Below are 16,484 nucleotides of genomic sequence, written 5' to 3'. Positions count from 1 at the left end.
TAAGCCCTAGCTCAGGTCTACATGGGCTCGGGCTGGACCAGGCTTGATTCAGGGCCAATGTCACTCATATATAAAACATTACATATCTATAATATTTTATATTAAATGACATAATATGAAGGATCAGATGTTGCAGTTGGATGACAATGCAAAACATCATTTTTGCAGCAAGGCTAACTAAGGGCTTAAAACAAGGGTCCAAGATTCAGGTTAAATGGATTTGGCATATCTTATGACTGCTTCCAGCCTGTTGCAACCTCCTCCTTCATCCATGATCATGGCAAGTAATGAAAAAGTAGTGCGGCAGCTCTTTAGCGGACATCGTGATTTGCTAGCTTCAATAAATGCAATAGACAATTTGGGGGATGGACTTCTAAGTTGACATCTCTTTGCTAGCTTCATTACTGCCATTACCAGCTGAATGGGCAATGTCTTCAATATATGCATGGCATATAGGGGTGAACATGCTGTAAGCCTGTAAAAGGTGAATAAACAATGGTAGAACCATTCCTAGAAAACACAAAATCTTGCATTGGGTGCCTGATAGATGAATTCAGCATTTCAACCATGGCTTACTTGAGTAGCCTACTAAGAAGGTAAAGAGCACATTCAGCCCTGTGTAAAGTCCCAGGCATGATGCTCCCAAACTAGTTCAGATCTGTCCACTCCCTCTATCATTTCACTAAGCACAATCTAGCACCAACTAAAGGAACTAAAATGATGTATATGGTGTGCCCTTAAAATACCCAAAAGTAAGCTAAAGCAAGGGATCCATTGCTCCCACATTTCTTGTGTTTTTTCATTCGACCACACACCACATGATTTATTTAATTCTTTATTGAACTACTAAAATAAACTAATATCTCAAAGCAAAAAGATTGTTACAAAGTGTCTATAACCCTCAGTTACTTTTTCTTCTTTTATTGTACTGTGGATATTAGTTTAGTTTAGTGGGCTCAATGTTGAGACCTGAGATAATGAGACTGGATGGGGCCCAACTTTGAATATATCACTCATCATCATCCACGTGTGACAGCAGGCCTATGATGCCTCAGCAACTGATCCGATCTAATATGATCATTGATGAGAGTTTTGAGGCAGCTGAGCTACTTTTCAAGGCTCAACCAACTATCAAATGGGCATTCATACAAAGGGGTTTCTATTTACACCTTCTCATGCATAAGAAATCCCGCTTTTTACATTCCTATAAATCCTCAATTCCTTACTAACCAAATTAGAATTATCATATAAATTTTTAATAACTTGTATTAAAGAGAAAATTGTAAGTACAACCCCTGAACCATAAAGAACAGAGGTGGTGAGAATACAAAAGAGAGGGGGAAAACCCAAAAGAGTCCTTATACAGAAGGAAATAACAAAGTTGGGTTAAGTAGTGTCCTGCAAACTCTACTCCACTAACCTTAATGGTATAACTCTATAGCACAATAAGCACTGTTAGAACCCATCTAAATGAAAAAGTTCAATCCATCAGATTGTTAGTTTGCTAGCCCTACAATATATACTACTGATTACTGAAACTTAAGTTAAGAATGTCTGAATTAAATCTGCAAAACCACTCGAAATTTAAACCCTGCACAGGTCATATATCATCTTTCCCTTCATTAGAGCTTTCTTTTTCTACAAATATCCATTTTAGATAGATATAAAAACAAGAATGTGTCAACAAGAAATTAGCTGTTTTTGGAGTTGGAGGTTGTTGGATATTTACCAATTTGACACTGGAGGTTTTGTCTGTGACTCTTAGACCTGTTCATGGGCCGGCCCGGCCCCCGGACGGGCTTGAACAGGCTTTTTGGCCCACGGGCTTAACTTCGGGCCAAAAAGCCCGGCCCACATAAAATTCGAGTCGGGCTCGGGCTTTGCCAAAATAGCCCGGCCCGAGCCCGATCCGGCCCGACCTATAGTTAAACCTAAGTAAAAACCCTATGTGATGTCCATTTGAATAAATTTTTTGATTTAAGAAGGTTGTTGTTTCACTTGTAGGCCCATTGTTCATTTAAATAGGGGAAAAAAAACATCTGAATTAAAATAGATAATGTCCATTTGAATAGGGAAAATTCGAATTTCTTTTATTAGGTCGGGCTTCGGGCTCGGGCATCGGGCTTTTTATCAGGGCCGGGCTCGGGCCCAAGTTGTAGGCCCGTTGGTCAAGTCGGGCTCGGGCTCAGGCCTAACATTTTTCTGTTAATAAAGAGTAAAAGCCCGACCCGAGCCTGGCCCGGCCCGACCCATGAATAGGTCTAGTGACTTTGTGTCAAAAAGACAGATTGTCATATGTTAGTAGTTAAAATAGAAAAGTCATATGAAGTATTTCAGTGGTAATTATAACAAAGCTGAGTATCAATCATTTAGTATTTCACTAGCTATTGGAGGTTAGTTTACTTTGCTTCTTACTATGTTGTTAAGGCTCAGTTTGGGAAGGTGCAAATACAAATATGTACAGTGCAGAACCTTGTATATGGCATTTCTAAACCTTGTATTTGTACTTAACATATTTGTATTTGCAATCTTCCCAAACTGAGACTAGTATACAAATCATCTAAATGCATATAATAAATTTGACTAAAGTTTATCCATATAACCAAAGACACTATCATGTCTAACATATATTCATCCACATACCTTGTGGTCAAGCTCCTCAATGCCTCTATTTTGGATTATCTTTTTAATCAACTTATGAAATACTTATTCAAGAAATTTGCAACTTCTGCAGTCAATCTAGAGTTATGTTCTTTGGGTCAATCTTTTGTACACTATGGTCCTTGCTTATCTTCTAACCCAAATAAACAGCTTTTGTTTGAGATCTTGCATTTGCCGTTTTCTTGATGTTTATGTTTACAATTTTTATCTGAGTATCTCCACTTGTTTGGCAGGATTAATTGTTGTTACAGAAGTGAAAATTTTCTTTTAAGAACAATGGGTATCATAGAAAATAAACAGAAGTGAAAAATTTAATATACTTTCTCTTTTCACAGGTATTTCTAGGAACAATGGGTATCATAGGAAATATTAAAAGACATTGAAGCTGAAATGGCATAGACACAGAAAAACAAAGTAACAGGTTCTTCTCCTAACGCTCCCGAAAAATTCTCACTGTATACTTTTGATCTTGCTTGAAATTCTATTCTAGGGCATTTAACATGCCAGATGCATTGGTGCATGGATGGAGAGAGAGAGAGAGAGAGAGAAAATCTTACTAGAGATTGACAGCAGGTGGTACCAGAGAACAAACTTGCTTCAATGGCAGAACGGATAGGAACTTCAATGGCAAAACAGTGGCGTTGAAACCCAGACAGCTTTCGACCTGCCTTCTCTCTACTATACACTAGGGGTGATCATTTCAGCCCAGCCCGGCCCGAAAATTCGGGCTTGTGCCTGGGTTTTGTGTTCAGGTTCGGGCCCACATCAGGCCCACAAATTTTAGGGCCGGGCTTGGGCTTAATACTTCAAGCCTAGCCCGCATAATTTAAAATTACACATTTTGTGTATAATGTATATGATGAATCAATTTTTGGTGGTGTGAATTTTTGTGCCAAGTACCTCGTCATTTGGTCTGCTTCCAAGTGGTCGATGACTCAGGCCGAAGTGGAGAACTTGGGCTGCTGATCTGAGTCGAGCTGGGCAGGTTAGGCGGCGAGCTGACTATAGTGCCGAGATGCCTATGAGGTGCCAAGTTGACCAGGTGGTGAGCTGCCTGTGAGGTGCCGAGCTGCTGGGAGGTGCCGCGCTGACCAGGTGCCGAGCTACCTGGGAGGTGCCGCACTGACCAGGTGCCGAGCTGCCTGGGAGGTGCCGCGCTGACCAGGTGCCGAGCTGGACTGATGAACTTCATTGCTCTTTAGAGACCTGCGAGGAACCAAATGTCAGAGGACCCGAGGTGGCTAACCCGGCGAGGACACTTCGATGCTTAAGTTAGTACTCTCATAGTAGACTGCGAGCTAAAAATCACAAAGTCTGAGAGCTAGAATTTGCTTATTTGCTTGCTTGCCTACTTGCCTCTCCTGTCATTGGGGTTGATGCCTTTATATAGGCCTTGCTCACGTACTGCCCTCAAGATCTCCGGGAGGTCGTGTCTAACTGGTCCGAGATGCACGTTGACCACCCTCCGGATCGTTCGGCATGTGGGCCAACTTCCAAGGATCGTGGGAGTGTTAGGATATGCATGCCGAATTTTTCTGCGAGCATGTCTCGCAGGTCGCCAGGTTGGAGCCTGTGCCAGGCCGCCAGTTCGCGCCTAGGCCAGGCTGCCAGCTCGCGCCTGGGCCAGGCTGCCAGCTCGCGCCTGGGCCAGGCTGCCAGCTCGCGCCTGGGCCAGGCCGCCAATTCGCGCTTGGCCCAGGCCAGCGCCTGTGCCAGGCCACCAGGTCGCGCCTGGGCCAGGCCGCCAGCTTGCGCTTGGGGCAGGCCGCCAGGTCGGATTTGGCCCTCCAATGACATAGTGACACATGGCACCTTAGAACAACTAGGTGACACCCGGAACCACTCAGGCAACAACTTGCCAAGTTGATGGTGTCCAACCTGGCGACCTGGCGCGGCCTGGCAGCCTGGCACATGCGCCGACCTGGCGGCCTGGCACATGCGCCGACCTGGCGGCCTGGCACATGCGCCGACCTGGCGGCCTGGCCCAGGATTTGTGCGTTGACTGCAAATGCTGAGATAAGTCTTTGTTGTTGGTTCATTGATGAATTGTTGCACCACAGGATTTGTGCCGCTGACAACAGATTATGGTACACCCTTGTGAGTCAAAACAGGTCACATAAGTGAGCCAAAAGAAAGAAATAGGATTAATGCAGCTCTTTTGGGCTCTAAAGGAGCAGCATTATAAGGAGTTATTGTCCATGGAAACTGCAATGGATACCTTATCAATCTTGAACCAGAAACAGAATTTTCTGCTTTTTCTGCAAAATTTATGCATTTTTATCAAAATTTCTATAATTTCTGCACTTCTCTGCAATTGTCTGGTATTTTAATGCATTTTCTGCACTTTGGTACTTTTCTACAACCTTTTTTTTTGAATTTTCTGCAAAATTTCAGCATTTTTCTGATATTTTCATGCATTTTCTGCATTTTTCCTGAATTTTTTCTGCCAAATTTCTGTAATTTCTTTATTTTCTGCAAAGTTTCTGCATTTTTTGTAATTTTTCTAGCATTCAATGCATTTTCTGCATTTCTGGTATTTTTCTGCATTTTTTGCATTTCCTGAAATTTCTGGTATTTTCTGCATAATTTCTGTATTTTTCTGAAATTTCTGGTATTTTCATGCATTTCCTGGTATTTTCTGCAAAATTGTTTTCACAATTGTTTTTTCGGCCTGGCATGTGTTTGGTTTGCATTTCTAGTATTTTAATGCATTTTTTTTTTTTGCATTTTCATCCCCGAGTCTATCCTCCTAGTACTTGTTCTTCTCCAATTGTGGCATCTCTCTCATGCACAAGCACAGACATGCACACAAACCTGCATATTTTTCCATTTTGTGGGTGGATTTCTGCAAATGTTGCCTAAAATTCATAGTTCGTGTCATTGTGTCCCAATCACCAGCTACCTTGGGTCCATTTGGTTCACAATCGGAATTGGAATCAGAATCCTCTGGAATCGTAATGATCTATTCCCATAGTCTGTTTGGTTCAGAGTCTTCAGACAAGAGTCGGAATGGGAACTGGGACAACCTGGAATGGAATTTCATTCCCAAGGGAGGGGAAGGGAATGGCCATCCCCTTAAATGGGGGAATGCCATTCCACCAGGAATGGGACTAGGTTTCCGATTCCGCCCAACCAAACAGTTGGAATCAGAATGGCCCATTCCGATTCCGATTCCAGACCCCTATTCCCGCAAGCCAAACTGGCCCTTTGAGTTGAAGCACTTCGTGATCATCCCTTATTATTAATTTTTAGTTTTACATTATTAGGTCGTGGGTTACTTGGGAGCATACAGAAGTTCCATATTTGAGGGGAAGATACTCTACTAGTTAACCGTTTTCTCATTTCTAATGAAATATCTGAGCCTTTTGTTTTTATTCCACATCTTTTGGAGAATCATCTCACAAACCACAATACGTACAAATATATTTAAGTAGCTATTTACGTCAGTTTCTTTAAGTTTACATAGGCCAACTTGAGGATAATGAGAAATAAGATCAGAATAGAACAAATTTGATGAGTTAAAGAACAAACAAATAGCATGTTAAGATCGACATTTAAACTATTTGTGGCCATCTACAGATATTAATGTATCACTGCTCTTCTAACTGTTGTGCCATATCAAGTAAGAATTCTCAAACCTATGTAAATTCTTTTTTGCATCTTGAAGGAAGTTTGATTGATACAGAGCAAGTAATTGATGAAAGAAGCAACCTCAATGTGCTTGCACATTGTTGGCCATTACTTCAAGATTGGGTAATCAGAGTTATATTGATGGACCTTTAGAGCCCCAAGCATTTAAAGCGCGAGTTTAAATTTCACCTGAAATTGGGGAAATTCTTTTATTTTTTTATTTTTTTTTTTGCATTGAGAAGGGATGAATTTGGATTTTGGAGGTATATCTGTTTATTCAGCGGTAAGAGCTTGGCAAGCCATTATGTTTATCTCCATGTAGACATGTATGGTTTTTTTTTCCCTCCTCCCTCACTCATGGAGGTGAGATCATTCGGTATATTGGGGCCTGGATGAAATAGAGGTTTCTGTTAGAGAGAAGATTTATGGCTTCTGATGTATTCTTTGGGTATTGAGTGGGTCAAGATGGAGTTAAACTCCTAGGTTGGTTGTGTGAAGATCCCTGTGGCCCATGGAAATTGCACAATCACATTGGGGAAGCTAGGTTTTCACATCTATAGTTGACAGCTTGTTCAGGTAGAGATACCAAGGTTAATTAAATTGAGGACTGATATCTTTACTATTACCACGGATGGAGTAGCAAAGAGTGAGTTATCAATGGGGGAGTCCTCATGTGGGGAGGAATGGTATGTCTTGGTCTTTGTATCATGGATACTCTTTGTTTGGTGTGCATTTTAAAAGGAGCTCTCTATCTTTGTATATTTGGTCAACCAATTTTCTCTTAAAAAAGTTCTCTGTTACTGATTTAAAAAGTTGTTGATTTGTTGCATAATGATGAGGTGGTTGTTTGTTTTAGGCAGCTCAATTTCCCACCCTCCTCAATAGGGATAAAGGAGGCGAGTTAACCTTTGGCGCTTCACATGTAAATCTCAATAGCTGTTTCTTTTAATGCTCCCATTCTTTGCAATCTAGGAAAGGGTATGACACATGTTCGCTCTTTCACAACTTTGAAGCCTTTGTAAGTATTCCTCATCCCATCTCTTAGTTGATTTCTATTTTTAATCTCCAGTTAAATACTTGTATTGAATATTGTCATCATATGTCTTAGATTATGTTTTAAGGGCCTTCCTTGACTCCTCTCCAAATGTTTTGTTACTGAAACAAAGTATTGGCAAGTTTACAATGGATGGTTTACTTGAAAAATGACTGGAAGTCTGAAACTATTCTGAGACTCATGCCTTTCTCTCCAAAATTTTCATTTGCCTGTAGGCATTTTGGAGCAGTAACAACAACCAAGTGCCTGAAGTTCCATTTGGGGTTCTCTAGCAGGAGTTTTTTTAGGAAAATCCAAATGGAAAATGGTAACCGTGATAATTCAAGAGGTGCCTTGATTGTTCTAGAAGGTTTAGACCGCAGTGGGAAGACATCACAGTCTACTAGACTACTCTCATACTTAGAACAACAAGGATTTTCGGTTGAATCATGGCGTTTTCCAGACAGGAGTACTTGTGTTGGTGAAATGATATCTTCTTATCTTGCTAACAAATCACAATTGGATGATCGGACAATCCATCTCCTTTTCAGTGCCAATCGTTGGGAGAAAAGGTAATTGTATCTTTATTGATAAAAGAGTAATCATATCTTCTTATTATTTATGCAGAGTTTTTTTTTTTTTTTAGATTGTAAAGGGGACTTCCTATCAAGGATACTGGGAAAGGAACAATAAAAAACAATGCCCAACATTGATTACTTAATCATAAAATAAGAACAATAAAAACAGAAGAGAGGAGTAATACAATCACCTGACATCTATACCTCACCCAAAAAGATTTTGCTGTACCAATATGTAGAGATACTATTTTCTACATTGTTCAAAATTCATCTATCAGCATGTATGCTTGATCTCACTTCTCTTCTTCTCAACATATCTTTCATCTTAGGGTTGCCTCTGTAATTCCTTCAGTAGTTTATGAGGCAAATATACATTTTCAGGCTACTTAGTAAGCGTGCACGTGCTTTGCATGTGACAATTCTAGATGATGATAATGATGGTAATAATATATCAAAAAATTTCTATAAATTTTATGTATTTTTTATTTTTTTATTATTATTCAAATGTAGATTGCAAAATTGAAATTTGATTACATAAATACCTCATCCAAATATGTGATAATCGGATTGAGTTGTGAAGTTTCAAATATCATTGACATGCTTACCTGCTTGGCTAGACTCTTCTTTTTGTAGTGTTTTCTCTTTTTGGTGTATCTTTTTTCTTTTGCTCATTTATAAAAAAATGTAAGATTTAAATAGAGGGAATTGAATGAGGTAAAAAGTAGTAGGTCAATTTACAATTTAAACCTTACAATTAAATAGGGGCTAAATTTAAAAAAATTAGTATTTTAGTCAAAAGAAAGTTCCACAATCTTATTTATATTGTTAATAATAGTGTAAATATAGAATTATAGACGTGTTCACTTTTTTCTATAGTTTTTTATTTTTTTTGTGTGTAAAAATAATTCTAATATATCACACTTACTTTTTATTTAGTATGATAAATATATGATATTATACATGTAACTGAATGTTTTTTTTTGCAAAATTTGTGTATTTTTTTCATTTATGTATTTTTATATTTATTAATTTTTATTATTTATTTATAACATTAAAGGTTAACACATTTAACCCAAAATTTGAACTATTTATTATTAATTTTTATATTTCATTTTTGGTTAGTTCTAAATTATATATTTCATTTTCATTATCAATAAAAATAATTGTTATTTATTACACTTATTGTTTAATTTGATTAATAAAAATATCATAAATGTGTTTATTTTTTCTACATTTTTTGTAATTTTCTATATTAAAATTTTTGTTACCTAACAATGACTTCGTTGGTTGATTAATGCTTAGTCACCACTTAAATAAAAAAATGGTTTTGTTTTTGAGTCAGTTTTAAAATATATTGTTAAAAAATATTGACATAGATTGAGTTGGGATCTGCTCCTCACAGAGCGTGCCTCACAACCACATCCCACCCTGTATTGGGAACATCTCCCCATGAATAATAAATACAAGTAAGGGAGATGTTCCTAATGTGTGACCAGGACATACTGTGAGATTGGTGTGAGGCGTGCTCTGTGAGGAGCAGATCCGGATTCACATAAATCTAATTAGTAGCATTTATTAGTGAAAAGATTTAATACCTGAAGTATAAGACTTAATGAGAGGGGATTAAATGAGATGGAAACTAATAATTGAAAAAGTATTAGTGGGGGGAATGTGATTTAATTCCTGAAGTATAAGATATTATACATGTGCCTGAATGCTTTTTTTTTGCAAAATTTATGTTTATTTTTTTTTATTTTTATATTTTATTAATTTTTATTATTTATTTACAATGTTAAAGGTTAACACATTTAACCCAAAAGTCGAACTATTTATTATTAATTTTTATGTTTCATTTTTGGTCAGTTCTAAATTATGTATTTCATTTTCTTTATCAATAAAAACAATTCTTGTTTATTACACTTATTTTTTAATTTGATTAATAAAAATATCATAAATGTGTCTAATTTTTTTTTCTACATTTTTGTAAATTTCTATATTTATTTTTATTTAAAAAAAATTATTACCTAACTATGACTTCATAGGTTGATAAATTTGATTCAGATGGTTGAATTGCTTAGCTACCACTTGGATAAAGAATGTGATTTTGTTTTTGAGTCATTTTTTAAAACATATGGGTTTATATTGTTAAAAATATTGACATAGATCTAATTAGTAGCATTTATTAGTGAAAAATAACTTAAAAAATATAGGATTTAATAATTAAGTATAAGACTTTAATGAGAGGGAATTAAATGAGGTGGAAAGTAGTAATTGAAGTCAAGGTTCAAAGTATATAGTGGGTGTATCGGCCGATACACGTATAACACGTATCGGCCGATACGTATAACACGTATCGGGGTCAAGGTTCAAAGTAATAATTGAAGTCAAGATTCAAAGTATATAGCGTTCAAAGTAATAATTTAATAATTAAGTATAACACGTATCGGCCGATACATAGCGTTCCGGGACCCCACTGATACACCCCTATAGTGGGTGTATCGGGGGTCTGACCGGTTCAGGGGGTAGAGGAGCCCTAAACCGCCCCCCTGAACCGGTTTCAGAAAAAAATAAGAAAAAGTAAAAAAAATAGTATCGATTCGCCCGATATGCCCATACCGGTGTATCGGGTGTATCGATATTTTGAACCTTGATTGAAGTTACATTTTCAACCCTTACAATTAGAGATGGATTAAACACACAAATATGACCATTATGGTAGCCGTTAAAGCTGGCATTAAAACTACATAAAATGACTTATACCCTTTCTCAAACAAAGAAATAGAGGGTAATTTTAGTCCAAAAATAGTTTCACACATCCACACTTTTATATATAGTATAGATATGAGCAAGTGATTGACTTGCTTGGTGAATGGGTGTTTGGGGTGGGTGACACTTTAATAAAAGGTTGTTCTATGGTTACAAAGTAAGCTTTTCAATAACAATTCTCATAAGCATCAAATCATTGTTGGGAAAGTCTACAGTTGAGAATGACGATCTGATTGATGCATAGGTTTAGTCAAATTTATGCATATTTTGGATAGTGGTGGAGTTTATTTTTGGATAACATATTACCAGAAAGTTATGTGAGAGAGTATAATTAGGAAGTTTAACATAGAAAAAAAGGGTGTCATATTTCCCATTTTTCTTATGTAGAGGATTTTCATGGGAGCCCCCCCCCCCCCCCCCGAATGATCAGATATATGATATCATGCTTTCACTTAATTGCAGTTATTTGGTTTATCCTTATACTAGAACAGATTATATCTAATTGATCCCACACTTGAGGTGGCATGGGGTTCCTTTCAAGGTAGCTGTGGGGTATGGAGATGTTTTTTAAGACTGCTTTTGCATAAAGTTGTTATTTTTTCCTCTTTGGGTTTTGACAAAAGGAATTTGTTGAGGTTTGGTCTCCTCCAATAAATGGTTGGAAGAAACTGAATTTTGATGGGAGCTGTTTGGGTAACCCAGGCCCCTCAGGTATTGGGGGAGTCATTAGGGATGAAGGGGGGAACATAATTGCTTTATACTCTGGCCCTGTGGAGCAGGGTGATGTGGCAAGATCAGAGTTTTTGTCTGCAGTTTCTGGGGTTGAGAAGGCAAAAGAACTGGGTATTAGTAGGCTGATTATTGAGGGAGATTCTAAAACTGTGGTCAAGTGTCTGGTTAAAGCCTTAAAGGGGAGGGGGTGGCATGGCACTTGAGGAATGAATTCAGAAAATTCAAATGGCTGTCACAGGACATGTTAATCCAAGTGAAATGGGTGAGGAGGACTGCTAATAGCTTGGCAGATAGCTTAGCCAAGCAAGGGGTACATAGAACACATATATTTTGGGCTCAAATGTATTACTGATTTGGGACAGCTTCTATAGCTGGTTCTTTTCACAACTTCTTGTTATAATCATGTTTCTCTCATAAGGGTTTATTGGATCAACCTTTTCTAATAAGGGTTGAATTCTGTATTTTAGTTTAATTTATCTCTAATGAAAGTTATCATTTCTGATCAAGAAAAAAAAATCATGTTTCTCTCATAATTAATGAAAATTTTTCTGTGTTGCTAATAAAAAAAGGTTACCTATATCTAAAAGAGGTTAGAATCCATCTGAGATATATTCTCATTCAGTTCTTAATAATATTAGCAGTGACCATTCAGAAATCCTTGGTTGGTTTAACCCAGCAGTTTACTAGTACGAATTTTGATCAAGATAACTTTCTATTCATGCATGGAGGTCTGAAGACTGTTTACCTCCAGGGTAAGGAATCCCTGTATTTACTTGAAGTGGAGGTGAAATTGTTGGTTATGGGCTTATGTCTTGGTTGAGTCTGTGGGTTCAGCATTAACAACAAATTTTGCTTCTGAGAAAATTAATAATTTTGATTATCTTGGTTTGATAGAAAGTAAGTGTAACACTATTATTATTTCTTAACATGCGAGGGTAGCTCATAACTGTGATCTCATATTGAGTTTGGTTATAGATCGAGCAGGGTTTTGCATGGAAAGATAATTGAGATCTGAACTTTTCACGCATTAATTTATGTTCTGCATTGTATGTTGATAATACCATGCTTGACAACAGCTAATATACTATTCTCTTATGCTGTATGCGTATTATTTAACATTTCATGTGGACCCTGAATTGTAGTTTTAGTTTTATATTCTTAATACAGCATGGATTTTTGTTGCCATACATGTAATTTATTGCTAATTGATAATATACAAGTCAGTCTTTACTCATCTTTTGTAGCCACAGCTAACGTATCCATTTTTGAACTGTATATGATGCAGGAGCAAACAAGTCAAAACTGAAAATTTCTGTGTTTTTGTATATTTAGTCAGTAGGGGTATTTCAGTCATTTTAGATGTTATCCATGGGGTCCAACATAGCACTTTGATTTGTTTAGTCATGGTTATGTGTCTGAAATGTCAGAGTCATCAGTATATGGCATGCAAATATGGGCTTGGATCTAATAACATATTTACAGTAATGTATACACAGTTATACACATTATTATATAATGTATATGCAGTTATTCCCAACCCCAAGCCTGAAAATCAAACCCAACCTGTGCAAAAGCTTGGGCTGTGCCTGATTGGTTTGGGTTAGGCCCACAAAAGTTGAATCTCTATCCTGTCTTGTTGTATATATCCTGCTGCCAGTGGGCCAGTTTGGGTCTGCCTGAACTTTTGACAGCCCTAGCCCCTATGTAATTGGGTTGGTTCAGTTCGGGTCTACTAGGTCTATCCAAACTATTGACAGCCCTGGCCCCTACTTGTATATGCATGTATCTGCCGCAGCTGAAATTTATTGTAATTAACTGTTCACAACCAACAATGATGTATAGGTAGAGAAGCATAATTTGATGGTTTTAGAAGTAGCACTTAAGCATCAGATATTTTGCAGGTCACTGATGGAGATGAAACTAAGAAGTGGGACAACCCTTCTAGTTGACCGCTATTCTTATTCTGGGGTGGCATTCTCTTCTGCCAAAGGACTTGATGTGGAATGGTGTAAGGTAAAACTTAGTTAAATACCAAAGAAAGGGTAAACCTTACTTTACCCTCAAATTCTTACAAAAGCAGTAGACTTCTTTCAGTTTATTAATCTTACAGAAGTTTTTTTTTTCCCCTTTTTCCCTCTTCTTTTCCCTTCTTTAAGGGTCCAGAGATGGGTTTGCTAGCTCCAGATCTAGTATTGTACCTCAACATACCACCAGAGGTAATTTATCAAAAAAAAAAAAAAAAACCAGCAGAGGTATCCTTTAGTTACTCTTATCATGCTTATTTATCTATTTGTGTGTGTGTGTGGAAGGGGGGTGGGGGCGAAGGGGGAGGTAAGGTGTCAATTTGTATGGGCAAGAGTTATTACCTTAGCACTGGATTTACCATTCGACTGTTTACAGTGGGGATGCATAACAAGTGTTATCAAGTGTTTCTATTCATGAATAAACCATCAATCTCGAGGGAAAAAAAGGCTTCATAGGGAGCTTTCCTGAAACTTTTTTGAATTACCAGTCACAATCTAAGTGTGCACCAAGCCTTACTGAAAATTGTATCTTCTGTGCTGATTTTGTTCTTGAACATGAATGTTTTTCTTTTGGTTCAGATGGTTTGACCACAAGACCCAGCTTCGAAAAAAAAAAAACATCTATGGAACTCTTAGCACCATTTGAATCTGAATTTCTGCATGAAATCAGGAAACAGAAGATTAGCAACATAGAAATATATTTTTTTGATAAATAACATGGAATTTCATTAAGATTTAAAAAGAATTATACATACAAGCAGAGGGAGGTAAACTATCTTAACTCTCCTGCAACCATAAAAAAAATTACAAGATTAAAATCGAGCCCACAACAAAGAATCCCTAGTCACCCCTTGCTTTGCTAGCCCATCCACAAATGAGTTAGCAGATCTCTTCACTCAGTTGAATTTTATCTCCATATCTTTTTTTTTTTCGATAATTGAAATGATTTTATAAATCAGCAATAAAAGTAGTACAAAGTCCTCATGGAAAGGTACAAGTTGCAACCTCTCCAGGCTAGTTAAGTACAGATTTCCGAATTAATAACAACTTACATAGAAGCACTAAAAAGAACTTCCCTAGAAACCCCCTGTTTGGCTAGAGCATCAGCCAAAGAATTAGCAGACCTACTAACCCATTTTACCTCAACTCTCATATTGCTGGTTAACCACTTTACTTTTTTTATGAGATCTTTGTAGCCCCAAATGGTGGTATCCAAGTTTAGGAGTCACCTGGTTACCACCTGAGAGTCCCCTTCAACTAGGAGATGCTCCACCCCAATCTGGTTGGCGATCTGAATTCCTTGTACTGCAACAAGTATTTATGCCCTTGTGGAATCCCCCACTCTCACCGGTCTTGAGAATAGGGAAATTATGTTGCTGTCCTTATTTCTCAGGATACCCCCTATACCTGAAGGCCCGGGATTGCCTTGGCTGCTTCCATCAAAGTTTAGCTTAATGACACCTTCCAAAGGCGGAACCCATTCTGACAGAATTCTATCATTCTTTGTTGAGGTGTTGGCTATTACTAGCCAATTTCTCCACAAATCATCAAAGGAGAAGTCATCAAAGATATCCACAGTTTTCAGTCAAAGGATTGCTCTTGTTAGGATACAATCCTTCATTTCATCTAACCCTCTTTCCTTCTCTAAAAAAATTCATGCATTCCTTTCCTCCCAAAGAGTCCATAGAGTGGCTGCCTTGACACATCTCCACATAACCGTACCTCTTCTAGTGTGCCAAACAAAGACAGATGGGATGAATAACAAGCTTAAATCAGAAGGCAGAGACCACCTACCTCCAAATAGACAAAGGCTCCACCTCCATATAGCTGTAGCAAAGGAACAAGAGATCAGCAAATGGACACAGTCCTCATTCTCGGCCTTACACAAGGAACACCAATTTGGGGAAAGACAAAGCGTAGGGTCTCTTTTTCTATAAGTTTTCCAAAGTATTGATCTTCCAATAGAAGACTTCCCAGCAGAATACAACAATTTTTGGGGGAATAGGTTGCGCCTAGACTTCTTTGACAGGGAATCCTTGGGAAGAGGGGTTAGAACTGAGGGATTTTAGGAAAGAAGAGCAAGTAAAAGTGCCTTTTGGAAGAGGAGTCCAAATCCGTTGATCAGAAGAAGTGGGGTCCAAGCAAATGGATTCTAGTAAATGAATTAGCTCAATAACACAAATCGACTCACCATCCCTTAACCCTCTACGAAATCCAAAGTCCTAGTTTAAGGATGAGGGGTTTAACGGGCTCGGGAGAAAAGTTGCAATTGGCTCATGTTTGTAAAGGGAAATGGAATAGAGCGAAGGGAAACAATCTTTGAGGGGTTGAGTGCCCACCCAAATATCCTCCCAGAAAAGAATAGCATTACCAGAACAAGCATCATACCTGATGAATCTGAGGAAGTGAGGGAGAATACCATGTATAGCCTTCCAAGGTGTAGTAAGGGTAACTCGACGAGATATCCCGGAATCCCAACCATTTCCTGCACAACCATGAATGCTTGCCACCACCTCATGCCATAATCTCTCTCTCTCGGGGCCATCTCCATAGCCACTTCCCTAGAAGGGCTACATTCTTCAACACTATGTTCCCTATCCCTAAACCCCCTTATTCCCTTTGGTTTATTAACTATCTCCCATCTGATCAAGTGATCCTTTTTCACCTCTCCTGGTTCCCATAGGAAGTCCCTCATTCTCTTCTCCAATTTCTTAGCCTCCCTTAGAGGAATCCTGAACACAGAAAGGAAGTAGGTTGGAAGGTTGGCAAGTGTAGCCTTAATTAGAGTCGGCCTACCCCCTATTGAAATGTAATTCTTTTTCCAAGCCCCCAAGCACTTATCAAATTTCTCCACAATAGGGGCCCAGAAACTACTTTCTTTAGGGTTGGCTCCTAAGGGTAGTCCTAAGTATGTCAAAGGCCAAGAAGAAATGTTGCAACCTAAGCATTCTGCAATGGATTCAATCTCCCTATTCTCCAAGTTTACTCCAGCCACACAACTTTTATCAAGATTTACCTTCAAGTTGGAGACCCTCTCAAAGGTACATATTAAGATCTTAA

At 38.1% G+C, this 16,484-nt stretch overlaps 1 protein-coding gene across 9 annotated transcripts in view; it reads left to right on the top strand.

The window, feature by feature from the left end:
• The window catches only part of ZEU1 (P-loop containing nucleoside triphosphate hydrolases superfamily protein), a 45,605-nt gene that overhangs the window by 6,169 nt on the left and 22,952 nt on the right, over window positions 1-16,484 (top strand). For 4 of the 9 annotated variants that reach the window (XM_088900944.1, XM_010252524.3, XM_010252522.3 and 1 more), the window contains 5 exons: window positions 2,997-3,082; window positions 7,148-7,309; window positions 7,561-7,896; window positions 13,302-13,413; window positions 13,557-13,616. In XM_088900944.1, the coding sequence (XP_088757070.1) occupies window positions 7,272-7,309; window positions 7,561-7,896; window positions 13,302-13,413; window positions 13,557-13,616 (546 nt within the window). In that variant the 5' untranslated portion in view covers window positions 2,997-3,082; window positions 7,148-7,271. The remainder of the gene's footprint in view (window positions 1-2,996; window positions 3,083-7,147; window positions 7,310-7,560; window positions 7,897-13,301; window positions 13,414-13,556; window positions 13,617-16,484) is intronic. The other 5 variants (XM_010252523.3, XM_010252525.3, XM_088900943.1 and 2 more) reach the window with 3 other exon arrangements.

Source organism: Nelumbo nucifera, chromosome 3 (assembly GCF_055504915.1).
Source record: "Nelumbo nucifera cultivar China Antique chromosome 3, China Antique-T2T, whole genome shotgun sequence".
Taxonomy (NCBI): domain Eukaryota; kingdom Viridiplantae; phylum Streptophyta; class Magnoliopsida; order Proteales; family Nelumbonaceae; genus Nelumbo; species Nelumbo nucifera.
The sequence above is the reverse complement of the archived record's forward strand: the minus strand, read 5'-3'. Positions and strand labels throughout refer to the sequence as shown.